Raw genomic sequence first — 15682 nt, 5'->3', positions numbered from 1 at the left:
GAGCCTGTAACAGTCAGAGGACTCTTTATCAGGGAGTGTAGCAATAGGACAAGGAGCAAGGGCTTAAAGCTGAAAGAGGGTAGATCTAGATTAGATGTTAGGAAGGAAGTCTTCCCTATGAGTGTGGTGAGGCCCTGGGACAAGTTGCCCAGAGAAGCTGTGTCTGCCCCATCCCCAGAAGTGTTCAAGGCCAGGTTGGATGGGGCCTGGAGCAACCCGGTCTAGTGGAAGGTGTCCCTGTCCACGGTAGGGGGTTGGAACATGATAGTCATTAAGGTCCATTTCAACCCAAGCCATTCTATGATTCTCAGGTTTCTCAAAAAATGGTCCTTTACTTGAGTATGCGCACAGTGAGCCTTCAAGTATATGCTTGCTGATTTAGTAGAATCAAATATTGCAAACACACAATATCCTGCAGACATTCATAACATCTAAAGAAGAAAATCCTAAAGCTAAGAAAAAAGATAAACAGTTTTACATTTTATGATTTAATATTCCTTGTTCGTAACTATTTCTGCCAATGTTAACACTGTTTTTTAAAAAGGTGCAACATTATGATTAACGTGATTGTTCATATATAAATGCAAAACTTGAATTACTTCAACTTGTTCAAACTGTTTTCTGCAGGATGGCTACTAAAATCAGTTTTTAAAGGTATACTTACTTTTTACCCTTGGTCTTTTTCCCATTAAACCCAACCAATGCTTTATGTTTTCATAGTCGGCCAGTTTTGAATGAGTTTCATAGAATTGTTAAGGTTGGAAAATATCTTTAAGATCATCAAGTCCAACCAATAATGCAGCACCACCATTATGTTGACCATTAAACCATGTCCCCAAGTGCCACATCCACACATTTTTTTGAACACTTCCAAGGATGGTGACTCAACCAATGCCCTGGGCAGTCAGTTCCAATGCTTAACAACTGTTTCCATGAAGAAATTTTCCCTAATATCCAATCTAAACCTCCCCTGGAACAACTTGAGGCCATTTCCTCTTGTCCTGTCTCTTGTTCCCCAGAAGAACCCAACTCCCATCAGGCTCCACCCTCCCTCCTTTCAGGGAATTGTAGAGAGTGAGAAGGTTATCCCTGAGCCTCCTGTTCTCCAGGACAAGCCCCCTCAGCTACTCCTGGTGCTCCAGACCCCTCCCCAACTCCATTGCCCTTCTCTGGACTCGCTCCAGCACTGCAATGTCTTTCTTGCAGAAAGGGGCCCAGAACTGGACACAGCACTTGAGGTGTGGCCTCACCAGTGCCGAGTATAGAGGGACGATCACTGCCCTGGTCCTGCTGGTCACACTATTTCTGATCCAAGCCAGGATGCCATTGGCCTTCTTGCCCACCTGGGCACACACTGGCTCATGTTCAACTGCTGTCACTCAGTACCCCCAGGTCCTTTTCCTGTGGGCAGCTTTCCAGCCACTCTGCCCCAGCCTGGAGCTGCATGGGGTTGGGACCTAAGAGCAGGACCTGGCACTTGGCCTTGTTGAACCTCATACAATTGGCCTTGTCCCATTGCTCCAGCCTGTCCAGATCCCTCTGCAGAGCCTTCCTGTCCTCCAGCAGATCAACACTCCCACCCAACTTGGTGCCCTCTGTAAACTTACTGAGGTTGCACTTGATCCCCTTGTCTAGGTCATCAATGAAGATGTTAAATAGGACTGGCCCCCATACTGAGCTTTGGGGAACTCCACTGGTGTCTGGCTGCCAACTGGATGTAGCTCCATTCTTCACCACTCTCTGAGCCTGACCATCCAGACAGTTCCTAGCCCAGTGAAGAGAGCACCTGTCCAACCCATGGGCTGCCAGCTTTTCCAGAATGCTCTGGGAGACAGCATCAAAGCCTTTACTGAAGTGCATGTAGTCACACACACAGCCTTTCCCTCACACACTAGGTGGGTCACCTGGTCATAAAAGGAGATCAGGTTGGTCAAGCAGGACCTGCCTTTCCTAAACCCCTGCTGGCTGGGCCTGATCCCCTGGTTGTCCTGCACATGCCACATGATCACACTCAAAATGATCCGTTCCATCTTCCCAGGTACTGAGGTCAGGCTGACAGGCCTGTAGCTCCCCGGATCCTCCTTCCGGCCCTTCTTGTTTATGGCTGTCACACTGGCACCTCCAGTCACTTGGGACCTCCTCAGTTGTCCAGGACCACTGGTAAATGATGGACAGTGTCTTGGTGACCTCTTCTGCCAGCTCCCTTAGTACTCTTGGCTGGATCCTATCCAGCCCCATAGACATGAGGGGGTCTAAGTAGCATACAAAGCCTTTTCCTCATCGTTTGTCACTATGTTTATCTCCACATCAAGTACAGGATGGAGATTCTGCTTGGCCCTCCTTTTGTTGCTGATGTATTTGTAGAACCACTTTTTGTTGTCTTTTACAGCCGTAGCCAGATGAAGTTCTAGCTGGGCTTTGGCCCTTCGAATTTTCTCCCTGCATGACCTCACAACATCCTTGTAGTCCTACTGAGCTGCTTGCCTCTTTTTCTGGAGGTGATGCACTCTCTTGTTCTCCCTGAGTTCCATTCAAAGCTCTCTGTTTGGCCAGGCCGGTCTACCCTGCCGGCTCGTCTTTTGGCATATGGGGACGGCCTGCTCTCCTGCTCCTTTCAGATTTCTTTTTTAAAGCACATCCAGCTTTCCTGGAGCCCTTTGCCCTTCAGGACTGTCTCCCAAGTGACTCTCTCAACCAGGCTCCCAAACAGGCCAGTCTGCACTCTGGAAGTCCAAGGTGGCAGTTCTGCTGATCCCCCTGCTTACTTCTGTGAGAACAGAAAATTATCATTTCATGATCACTGTGCCCAAGATGGCCTCCAGTTATCACATCCCACACCAGCCCTTCTCTGTTCACAAACAGCAGGTCCAGTGGGGCACCTCTCCTGATTGGCTCACTCGCCAGCTGTGTCAGTTCTTCCACACACTCCAGGTACCTCCTGGACTGTTTCCTCTGCTGTGCTCTATTTCCAGAATAGATCTGGTAAGTTGAAGTCCCCCACGAGAACAAGAGCCAGCGATCGCAAGACTTCTCCCAGCTATTCATAGAACATTTTGTCTTCTTCATCCTGGCTGGGTGGTCTATAGGAGACTCCCTTCAGGAGATCTGCTCTGTTGGCCTTCCCCTTGATTCTTACCCATAAACACTCAATCCTACCGGTACCATCATCAAGTTCCAGACAATCAAAACACTCCCTAACATACGAGAGGTATCTAAAGCCTCTCCTTCCTTGCTGATCCCTTATAAAGAGTTTATAACCATCCATTGCAGCTTTTCAGTCATGCAATTCATCCCACCATGTCTCCATGATTGCCACTGTCATAGTTTCCCTGCTGCACCATGGCTTCCAGTTCCTCCTGTTTGTTGCCCATGCTGCATGCATTGGTGTAGATGCACTTCAGTTGCATGTGCTGATGATACAAAACTAGGGGGAGTGGCTGATACACCTGAAGGCTGTGCTGCCATTCAGGGGGACCTTGATAGGCTGGAGAATTGGGTGGAGAGAAGTCTAATGAGGTTCAACAAGGGCAAGTGTAGGGTCCTGCACCTGGGGAGGAATAACCCCAAGTACCAGCACAGGTTGGGGGTGACCTACTAGAGAGGTAGTAGTTGGGGGATATATGTTCATTTAATGCCAAGAACAGCTTCTTATTTTGAAGAATTTGCATTGCTGAAGCAGAGACTGAGAAAAATACCTGATGAGATTGTGTATTATGATAGATTCCTTCATTACAAAACTCTCTTGTTGAAGATATCACTTCTTAGCTAATAATTTTTCATCAGCGCAATTCTTTCATTTAAAAAGAGAAGACTAATAAAACTAATAACTCTCTTAGAGTTCCAGTGTACTAATCCCTGTAAGGAATTTAGGTAGTCTGGTGTTATCAATACACTTGTTGAATACAACAGTTTTTTGCTTCCACAAGCTAATTTAGGAAGACAGGAGTTGCCCCTAGTTTTCATAAGGTAAATTAAGTACATCTTTTAAAAAAAGGTCAAAAAACAGCCTGCTTGTCACCAGGTTTTGATCAAGTTTTGTAACTGTTGTAGGCATCACTAAGACCACATAGTTCAAAGAACTAAAAGCAAAAAATAAAAATTAAACTTAAGTGCTGTCTCCTTAAGAGGTGTTAAGAGACTGTGTGCCAAACTTGTAAAGAAGAGTCACAACATGCTTCATACAGAGGATGAAATGCTCATTAAGAAAATGAAGAAGTTGAAAACACCATGGGAGAAAGTTGCTGATTTTTTTTTCACTTATATTCAGTACTTTAGCAAAAATTTCTCCCACGTGAACTCAAGTCACTAGGAAAACATATTATAAATAAACCAGGCCATAAAAGCACATAACAGATCTGTAAGAAAAAATGCTAAAAGCAATTTTTGCCTTTGACAACACTACTATATTACTGAATAGGTTATGCAATTGTCTCATCTAATTGACAGTTAGGGGAATCTTCAGAAAGACACGTTAACTATAAACCTATTTAGAATCTAGTATTGTTTACATCAATATATTGATACAATAATTGCAGAGAGAGTCTACCATCTCTTTATAATAAACTCACATGAGTAAGATTTTTTACTTTTCATACTTTCATCAGAATCAGTGTTACAAACTGTTCCAAAGGAGAGAGATCTAGAAAAATCTTAAAACTTGCACATTAAAGTTGCACAGTTGAGTGCATACATCTGAAACCGAAATATATTTTCAGTGGTTTTATTCATCAACAGCATCCTCATAAAATATCTGACCTTTAAGGCAGCTAAACACATACTTGGTTCATCACAGTAAATATTTGTTTTATCATCATAAACTGATCTAGGTAACATACATCACTACTTATCCTGTGCACCATCTGTAGATAGTCTTCATTTGAGCCATGTCTAGAATTATCAGCATGATGATTAGCTGAATTTCCAGACAATTGACTTGAAACTTTATTTTCATGGAGATTTCTCATCCCAGCTGTGACAATGGGACTGGATACTGAAGCTGAAATACAGAAAAATAAAAATAATTATACCAATATATTCACACAATCATTAACTCTAAAAAAAATCTCACAGAAAAGGCCATAATATTAATGAGTTGGATGCAAGAGGTCTAGGATTGGAACAAGAATCCCAACTTTCTTCAATTAATCCTTTTTCCACAAATACCTTGAATAAAATTAATATCTAAGTTTTACATTTTCAAGAGACTCTTAAACCTAAATTCCATGTACAGATTAGCCAAGCTTCACTCCACATCTATCCTAATTACAGTCAGCATCATACTCATAGGTTATAGAAAACTTTATTTTCCTCTATATAATATGCATTCACTACCTATAGTAACTTCCAAGGTATTCATGAGACACATAACATTACACACAGAACAGCTATATAAATTCTAAGCACACTGCTAAACTTTAGGAACAGATTATTTAAAAGAATCTAACAAGAATTCTACTTCCAAGAAAGGATAATGCCTAGATACTTAACAGTGTTCATGTTGTTCAAGACTGTTTTTAGAAAAGGGAAAAACAAACAAATCCATTAATTCTGAAGGTCATCTCTGCCAGTTACTGCATACCTTGAGAATAATTCTAGCCAACTTAGCCTAGCCTACACTGCAAAGGTTTGGTAAAGTTAAATAAGCTGGCAGCAAAATTTACATTACACTGGCAAAAATTATGTTTTTGCCAGTACAGATAAACAATTGCCATAGCTAACAAATTAAAAGTTTTAGGGTTTTTTAAATTTTTCTCTTGTCACGTATATGTGACAACTATGCAAAATCAGTGTACATAGAGAAGCATTAATGCCAAGGTCACTGGTTCAATCCCTATATGGGCCATTCACTTAAGAGTTGGATTCGATGATCCTTTTGGGATTTTTTGAAATAAAATAAATACTACCACTGTACAGTCAGGAAAGCAAAGCTTAAGCATACCCAAAAAATTCCCTACCAACTCCAAAATTTGCATTAAGCATGTGACTCCTTCAAAGAAATTAGAGAGCTGTGAAACACACACATGAAGGTAAAGCTGACATGAGATAGGAGAATAAAATAAATATCAAAGACTTACCTTGCTGCATCTGAGGATGTGGTGTATAACTTGGAGGATGTGAATATGGCATGTATCCTGCAGGACTTTGAGGAGCATATGGACTAGGCACTGGACTGTTCTGTTGTGCCAAAAACCTGTTACCAGAGCTTGTTTGTGGTGGCACAAACCGGCTAAAAATAAAATGAAAAAGTTTGAAAAAGTTGGAAAAGGAAATTTATACAAATTTCTTATTTCTTTTAGAAGACTGAGGGAGCAGGGGGTGTTTAGTCTGGAGAAAAGGAGGCTCAGGGGACACTTTATTGTTGAAAGGAGGTAGCAAGCAACAGGACAAGAGGAAATGGGCTCAGGTTATTCCACGGGAGGTTTAGATTATATATCAGAAAAAAATTCTTTACCAAAAGGTTTGTCAAGCACTGGCACACGCTGCCCAGGGAAGTGATTAAGTCACCAACCTGGAGATATTTAAAATGTGTGTACATGTGTCAGGGACACGGTTTAGTAGTGGACCTGACAGTGTTAGGTTAATGGTTGGACTTGATGATCTTAGAGGTCTTTTCCAACCTAAATGATTCTATAGGTACATGCTACTTGCTGACACTCAAAGTTTGAAAAAGAACCTGAAAGTTGATGAGAAAGCTGATGGAAGACTGGCCAAATTACTAAGCCTATCCTCCTCTGAGCAGCCTTTTGTATAACTGTTACAGCAGTATTCCATGTTTTTACAAGCCTTCTTTCCCACCCACCCTTCTGTCACATTGGTAATGTTATACATGCTGGAACACATAGCGTCTTCTCTCCTGTTCTCCTGCCACAGGTAGAAAATAGCTGTAGGGGTGTCAGGAGGCAGGGGTATTATTTTAGCACGAAAGAAAGTTTGCCAAAATTATGTGAGGGAAGGACAGCAGGGAATCCTGACTAATCAGAATACAAAGATTACTCACTAGCAAAAACATGTTGCTTTGCCAGCTGAAGAAACTCACCCTGCTGTCAGACAAATGCAAAATAGATCCTGACACTGATCACCTTCCATTCGCATACTTGCAAAAAGAATTGACTGTCACTGTACATAGAATTTCAGTTTGCTGCCCATGCCACCCCATTTAAAAGAGAATGTTACCTGGAAGGGCTATGTGAGATAGTGGTTTGTTGATAATTAGAAGATGCAGGACTACCTCTCATGGAGTTCTGAGAAATATTAAACTGCGACATCATCATCCCTATTAAGAAGATAGCAGCATTACTTTATATGCATTTCCTTTTTAATCAATGAAGTCTCTCATTTCAGAAATTATATACAAAGAGATGATAAAATTTACAAACATTGACATCTTCTACCTACAACTGTTAGAAAACATTTTAAAAAGATTGATTTCATGTAAGATATCCATTTTACACCATGACATAAAAAGAATGTTCCCTAAAGGAGTATTAATTCAATAATAAATATCAACGGTAGTTCCCTCCTCTGTTCCTTAGCCAAAAACCTGCTAGTAAATAGTAACATTTTATAACAGGCCACATACTCTGCACCCCAGACTTGTGTGTGGAGTACTTCAATGTGCCAATAAGATTTGAAAACTTCACAACAACTCAGAAGAACACAGAAAATTTATCTCCCATTTTTAGATCAAGTACAACAAACAATCATCTTGGGCTGAGTGGTGCAAGATATTCTCCCTGCTCCCCTAATGCCCTAGTGGTTCCTTTCTACCCAGGGACAACAGCTTTCTATTCCACCTCCACCACACTTAAAAGGAATGTTATCAAAGAAGGTGCTGAAATATTTTCAGTTGCAAAGAACCACCAGTATCCCATCTGTAGTCTCCAACAGTCTGTAGATTCCCACAGTCATGCTTTGAAAATTCAAGAGTTGTACTAGATGGCAAGCCACAAGTACCAATGGGCCTGGAACTAACTTGCATCTTTATTAGGGAGAATTTAAATGAATCTTTTTTGTTTTCTCTCTTCCATACAGATATAAAGAATTTCTAAACACCACATAACACTAGAAGTTGAAATGGTACAGGTACACAAGAACTTATGACTTTTAACCAGGTGATTTTAATGATAGAATTTAATGTCTTACAGCTAAAACAGCATCAGAATTCACATACACACTGCAGCTTGGGAAGCCACAGCAAGTGATCCAAAGCCATGGGTAAAAGCACATCAGCAATGCAAATATTTAAACCTAAATTCAGATAGACAGCTGACTAATCCAGAGTGTTTGGGAGTCATCAATCTTTGTATTACTATCACTGATTTCAATTACTGCAATATTCACACAAACAAAGCTAGTTTCAGAAATCCTTCCTGTCATCCTCTTTTCTCTTCCCCTCTCCCCAACAAAGAAGTGATGGAATAATCCCCCAGGAATTAAGCCATTACTACCTCCTGGTAGGTATGAAGTGCTGCATTCCAAGTATATTAGCCCAGACAAACTAGCCCAGAGCAGGAGTGAAATTCTCATATTGTGCTGAAAAATAAATAAATAAATAAAATAAGAGACCTCCATACTTTAGTACAGAGGACATTTCATTGTCCAGAGTAACAGAAGTGGACTCCTCAACTCCTGCAACATTTGATTAAATGAACACTGGTTGCCTTGCACAGAGGCAAGTGAGGAGGAAACTCCAGAGGTGTTGGAGGCAGCATCTGGCATGCTCACTGCCCACTCACCTCTCACAGGCACTCTCACCACAGCTAGGTAGTAGCTAGTCAAACTACTAACCCTTAACATTCATGTACAGAAAGCTGACAGAATGTGCCAGTATGAGTATGAACTATGCAGAAGTTTCATTTTATGCTCAAAACAAAGACTGCACTTTTAAAATACTTGAAAAATATATCTCTTTTCTCCTCTGTAAATTTAAAACACACTTTTGGTTTAAAAAAGTATGACAGAAAATATAAAAAGTAATACATTTTAATGCCATTTTAAAAACCTTAAAACTTATTCTGTGATAGGCAGTTCTCACCTCTTTATCTCTGTTAGGGGAGACAATCTAGATAACTCCAAAAAGCCAACCAAACAAAACACCCTAAGTCCCCAGTGCCCATCCCCCTCCCCTCACCCCACTAAAACCCCCCAAGCAACAACAAACAACCAAACAAAAAAATCCCCTACCACAACATTGTCTCTAAAGTTTTCAGACAGATAACAAGTCTGTCTAATAATAATGTAATGAGGAGGGAGTAAAAATAAGCCCAAACATTTAGTCTAAAAAGGAGTTGAAATTACTCTGTGGTCATTAACACTAAAATATCTTCTAGTACATTTTTTACACTGTTGTTCATATCACTAAGCAGCAGATTTATGGCTACACTGTGCATCTCCATACCTTAAAATACTTAAGAATTTCTTTTAAATGTAACTTTAATTTTGATTGTTGGTAATGCTCAGTTTTGAGAAAATATCATCCTAGTAATAACATTCACACAATCACAGGATATGGGTCAAGTTGGAAGGGACCACAGTGGGTAATGTGGTCCCACCTCCCTGCTCAGAGTCATCCCAAAACACACAGCACAGGATTGTGTCCAGATGGGTCTGGAATATCTCCAGCGAGGGAGACTCCACACCCTTTCTGGGCAATCTGTTCCAGTGCTCGGTCGCTGCACAGAGAAGTTCTTCCTCAAGTTCAGGTGGAACCTCCTGGGCATCAGTTCCTGCCTGTTCCTCTTGTCCCATTGCTGGGCCCCACTGAGCTGAACCTGGTCCATTCTCTGACCCTTCCCTGCAGACACTGACAGACATGGATGAGGTCCCCTCTCAGCTGTCTCCTCTTGAGGCTGAACAGCCCCAACTCCCTCAGCCTTTCCTCATAAGAGAGGTACTCCAGTCCCTTAATCATCCTCACAGGCTCTGCTGGACCCACTCCAGGAGCTCCATGTCTCTCCTGTCCTGAGGAGCTCAGAACTGGACACAGCATTGCAGGTGTGGAGAGGGGCAGGGTCACCTCCCTGACCTGCTGCCAATGATCTTTCTAATGCATCCCAGGATTCCATTTGCCTTCTTCGTCAAAAGGGCACACATTGTCCATCAGGAGCCCCAGGTCACGCCCAGCCTGTACTAGTGCCTGGGGTTGTTCTTCCCCAGGTGCAGAACCCTGCATTTGCTTTTGTTGAATTTCAGACAGTTCTTCTCTCCCAGCTCTCCAACCTGTTGCGGTCCTTCTGAAAGGCTGCACAGCACTTGGGGGTATTGGCCAGCTTTGTATTCTTAACATATACTCCCAGTCTTGAATGTAATTTTGGCTCAGAAAAAAAGGGATATGCGTAAATCCATTTTATCATTCCTACTGCCAAAGAATACAAAATCATGGCTCCAGATCACAGAAAAGGTCTTGTATGATTAAACTGTATTACAGCATCACGCATGCTTAAGCAAGGATTGCTCACCAACAGGCAATTTTTCAGTTAAATATACACTCTTATTGAAAGCATATGTCTACAAAGTTTTTCCCGTTTATGCATTAAAATGTGCATTTTAATTCTTCTATAGATGAAAAAAAAATCAAAGCAACTGATGCTTAGGAAAATATGCATAAGATTTTAATCCTCAAAAATGCACAAGTAAATAGTTTAAAGTGAATTTTAAGTCCTTTCTACATCCTAAGCTATGCTATGAAGACTAACCTATTGCAATATGGTATTTTAGCTGATCTTCTAACAGATATCTGCTGAAAGACAAAGCCAGTGTTGAGAAGAGAAAAACATATTATGGAAACTGAAATTAAATAATAGCCTAATTTTAAATAAATAATTATTATAGCACCCAGAACTTTCTCTGTCATTTGATTAAAAAGGTCTATAAATAAAATTAACATGTTGCCCTTGTACTGATGCTGCACAGTGATGTGATGCAGTCTGTTCAGACAACCGAGTAATACAAAACAGTCTAAAAACTCCAATTAAAAATCTTATCTGTATGAACTCTGTTTCAACAATGGAGCTATTATTAAAAGACATGGAATAAAGGTTTGAACACTGCTGCTACTTTACCTGAAACAAAATATGCCAGCAGTTTGGGGGGGGGGGGGAGGGTGGTGCACCCAGGATACAAAACAAGTATTCAGATAATACATCTTTCTTGCACTATTTGTTAATCATAACTAAAAACAATTCTTGCTCTAAACTTAGTGTTGAGCTACAAATCAATATGACTGTGGAAAAAACATCAGCACAGAATTCTGCTTGTGCTTTACCTTATATTCACATGTATTCAACACATAATATTTAGCTTTCTGAAGAGGCCTTTTTTTCCTGATAAATTGTACTGAACCAAGACTTTTATTCCACATTTACTGTAATTCTTTAGCCAGGTGGTCTTTCTGATCTTGCATTAGAAAAGAAGGTGTTGTGGTTTGATATGGAAGTGAATTTTTTCTAGGAAGTTGGGTTAAATTAATTAGTGGTTAGGTTTAGATATTGGTATTTGGAGTGATTATTGAAAGTATGGATATGTTTTTGAGAATATAGGGGGTTAAAAGTAAGAATTTTTAGGAAATTTTTTTTTTTAGTTTTAGTTGTTAGAGAGTGTAGATTTTTTTTGTTTAGTTTTAGGTTGGGTGGGGGAGGGGAAGTTATGTGGTTTTGTTTAGGTAGGTTCTTTTATGTTTAATCGTTTTTTAATTCCGTACTAGTACCTCCCTTTAAGCATAGGCAAAAGCACATTAACTAAAGATAGGTGGTTTTATTTCAATAAGGATTATTCTTAATCTATCGAATCAAGCAGCAAAAGTGTTTCCCCCTCCGAAGCACATAATTAGCAAAAATTAGAAAGAAACTACTTTGTCTTCTTTCTTTCAAAAGCCTCTGCTGGAACAAATAATTTCATAAATAATGCCTCCCTTTTGCACTGGAAAATAATTATTTTACTCTACAAAACTGGTAGGAAAATGTGTGTTATCAACATTATTCTCATACTAGATCAAAAAATCACACCACTGTACCAGCTATTAAGAAAAAAATGAACTCTATCCAAACCAAAACCAGGACAAGCATATGTTCTTTGAGAACCACTAAGCAAAAACTGTCAGGACAGTCACAACTCTTCCAGCAGCTGGAAAAAATTATACTCTGCAACAGCTACCTCCAAACCCAGAACCTGGAGACCCTTTTCATAGTTTAAATTTCAGGATATATGTATCAATGACCTACTAAATATTTAGCATTGCCTTTCACATTTTCATTTGTGGAAATTTTTGCATTCTTTCAAGGAACATTATGTGTTCTGTCCTTAGCAAGTTCTTTTCAAATGTTGTATTGCTTTTTACTCATTAGCCTAGGTGAATGAACTTAATAATCAATATTTTTTCCCCTTCCAAAAACACCCTAACACTTTCTGTTCCCTGTGGACTCCAGTAACACTTCTATTTATATCTCTACAATGCTAGCGAAGCTTTATCCTCACATTGTGAAAACTCTGAAAACCCCCCTACTCATTTCACAGTTTAGTATTTAAAGAATATATTTCAGGTGCAAATGAAGAAGTCTCCAGATCTACAAGTAGAATCTGTCCGATAAATCCTGTGCTTGGTCTCTCCACTTCTCCATCTTTGCTATCCAGCAGTATATCTCACTAAACCTCAGAAAAGAATTAGCTATCAAAACAGTAAAATCTGTAGGGCATGACAAATTGCTGAGAAGAGGAATGGCAAGGAGGAGATGTTACATATGGTTCATTCAACCTTATTCTTTACCTCAGGACTATCAAAAACTACCACTACAATGATATACTTTAATTGTACAGATTTTCAATAGAGAACAAGGCATCTTTTCCCAACTTCAATTTACTAAAACAAATAAATAAACCTACCTATAAAGAAATTCAAATAAAATTACTTAAAAATAAAACCCAATCACTTATCCTAGAAATTAAACTTTGTAGAGAAATTCAACATTATTTTTTACAAAAACACCTAGTAGAGTGTCTTTCTGTGCTTATTCTAATACTATCACTCTTAGAAGATGTCATGACACATAGCTTTTTATCATTATCAAATACAAGATAAGGCATAAATATCACAGTTGTGCTCCCTACATATTTGTGGTTAGCATCAGCCCCCCAAACTTACAGAACAACATAAAAATCAATCAATCAATCAATCAATCAATCAATAATCAATCAAAAATCCTTACCGCTTTGCACCCCATATCTGTTTTGCATGCTTTTCTCCCTGAAAACATTAGGATTCCTTGCCAGGACAGCCTGCAGCAAGACTGGTATATCTCCCTCTGGATCATCACTGCCAAGGTTATCTTTCAATTCTCTGGAATTGTGGAAGTAAGTAAATAAAGAGGCAAATGCAATTTCAAATTATAAGAAACCATGAGTCAAGTAAAAAAACCCAAACAATCACAACCAATCAAAACCAAACCAAATTACAGCATTTTACTGGTAAAATACAGGAAAAAAACCCACCAAATCTGCACTGCACCACTGTTCTCTAAATCTACTTTTTTCCTCTCATGCTAAAGGAATGGTAGAAAAGGTATTCCTACTAGTCTTCAAAATTATTTTCTGTTAATAAACACTTATATATACATGGCTGTCAGTTTCAGACTATTATAACGCTTCTTATGTCCATTTCTGTATTGTGATCTTCTCCATAAAAGAAGAATGCTTTGTCATAACATCCAGAAAGTACTATTGTAGAAGTGAAAATAAGATAAGCATAAATGCATAACATTCACATTGCAGCCCAACATTTTGAAAATCTTTTATTTTAGAAGGGGAAATTGGCATATCTTTGACAGCACAGGATTCCCTTTGAACCTTCAAAAAATTTCTGTAAATGCATCCATATTTTCACTTTTTCTTTGCATTGATGACTTTGAAGAGCTACTTTCATTTGATCAAAATAACAGATTGGAACACATAGGAAAAAGACAGGGCTGTACACATAAGACAATTCAAAGAACACCAGTGAAAAATGAAAAAACCAAAATACTTGCTGGTTTGATTCTTAAATATTTTAAGTTCAATATCTAATCAGAACTTACATAGATCTTGCATGGGTGTCTCAAAAAAGTATCTTTTTGTGTAATACTGGGTATAAAATTTGTCAGTGCACACAACTAACGAAAGTGAAACACAAATGACTTTTGCACAATCAATACCACAAAGTTTGCACTCCTAACTAGCAAGAATAGAACAAGCAGCATACCTATTAAAAACAAAATTAGTTATGCATAAGGGCTGTCAGACAATTACTAGCATTCCAACGGAAACAATTGATCCTTATACTGCAGTAATCTGCTAAGCTAGCCTAATAAAAAACCTGCACCTTCTAATTTTCAGATACTAACACCCTTCTCAATTCAGTTCAGTTTAATTTAAAGTAATAAGGATGGTGATCTGATATAGTTGAAGTTCAAAATACATACATGTGATCTGTTGACACCTGATTGAGACTGTGGATGAGCTGTGAAATCAAGTTTTCATCCCTGCAAGCCAAAAGGCAGTTCACCTCTTCAGCTATCCGTCCATTGAAAAGCAGGCTTTTTGTTGTGGTAGCAGGTAAAGGTGATGGAAGAGGCAGCTGGTTCAAAACTGTTATCAGAAAATAGAAAGGGGTTCAGAATTATTTCATGAAACACAAGCATACAAAGATGGACACCTTCTTACTCCCTCATGTGATTAAGAAAGAAAATCTGACAACTACATTATTTGCATTAATTACCTTGAATGTGCCTTGAAACTTGGAAAAATTAGCAAGATGAGCAAAACATTTATTAAAACAGTATAAATTCAGCTAGTTAATTGAGCCTACTGCCTCTACTCATCAAATCCTCCATGTTTTTAGGGCAACAGGACTTGTCAATTCCAGTACCTTCTTCTCACACAGAGAGAAATAAGGTGAAGCAGTGACATGCCTTTCTCTTTCATGCACTCCTGACTTTCTGAACATCAGAGAAATATGACAGAGAAATAAGCAAACACACCTAACACAAGGGCTAATCCCACCAAAGGTAATCAGTGTTTTAAGAAACTCTTGCACCAGAAGTCTGGCCAGTGACTTCTACTAGTTAAGTATTTTGACTTGAGAACCATACCTGCAAATAATTAGTGCTGGAAAACTGTCCATAGCCCAGAAACTTATGATTTGCATCCTGATGGACCATTATTATACACACATAATGGTACATATATACACATATAAATACATAAGCAGCATCTTCCAGTTTAATAATTCAGAATATCAGAAAGACATGAAGTGTTTTTTTTTCCCCCCATAGAATACATTTGCTTTTTTTTTACTATAGGCAATTAAATTCATTTGCTGGGTATATACTTTCAGTGTCTCTTGAAAAGTCTTCAAATTTCAACAGCATAATAATAAAACAAGAGCTCAGAATAAGCACTTGGATCACTGAGTCCAGTTATCCTCAGACAGACAACTGAGCTATAAACTCTTGCTTACACTTTATAAAAAATATGCATCTTTGTCCTGATTTCTCTTATTGAAATGGCTGTTGTAGGACTTCATTATAGCAATGATAAATCCCCTCTAAGTTTCCACTAGAAATTTATTTTTGGTCAGATTATAACCATTTGGGTTTGTGCCAGCATCAGCTTTTAATGTCAATAGTTCTTTTTCTTTCTTTGCATTTTGTCTTCC

The 15682-nt window shown here is 39.1% G+C and overlaps 1 protein-coding gene across 2 annotated transcripts in view; it reads right to left on the bottom strand.

The window, feature by feature from the left end:
* LOC128821384 (nipped-B-like protein) overlaps window positions 1-15682 on the bottom strand; it is a 160607-nt gene that overhangs the window by 107076 nt on the left and 37849 nt on the right. For both annotated transcript variants that reach the window (XM_054002369.1, XM_054002370.1), the window contains exons 3-7: window positions 14448-14613; window positions 13200-13330; window positions 7174-7273; window positions 6075-6226; window positions 4836-4996 (exon numbers count right to left, since the gene is read on the bottom strand). In XM_054002369.1, coding sequence (XP_053858344.1) covers window positions 4836-4996; window positions 6075-6226; window positions 7174-7273; window positions 13200-13330; window positions 14448-14613 — 710 coding nt within the window. The remainder of the gene's footprint in view (window positions 1-4835; window positions 4997-6074; window positions 6227-7173; window positions 7274-13199; window positions 13331-14447; window positions 14614-15682) is intronic.

The sequence above is a fragment of the Vidua macroura genome, chromosome W (assembly GCF_024509145.1).
Source record: "Vidua macroura isolate BioBank_ID:100142 chromosome W, ASM2450914v1, whole genome shotgun sequence".
NCBI lineage: Eukaryota > Metazoa > Chordata > Aves > Passeriformes > Viduidae > Vidua > Vidua macroura.
This window is presented reverse-complemented; position numbering and strand designations above follow the sequence as displayed.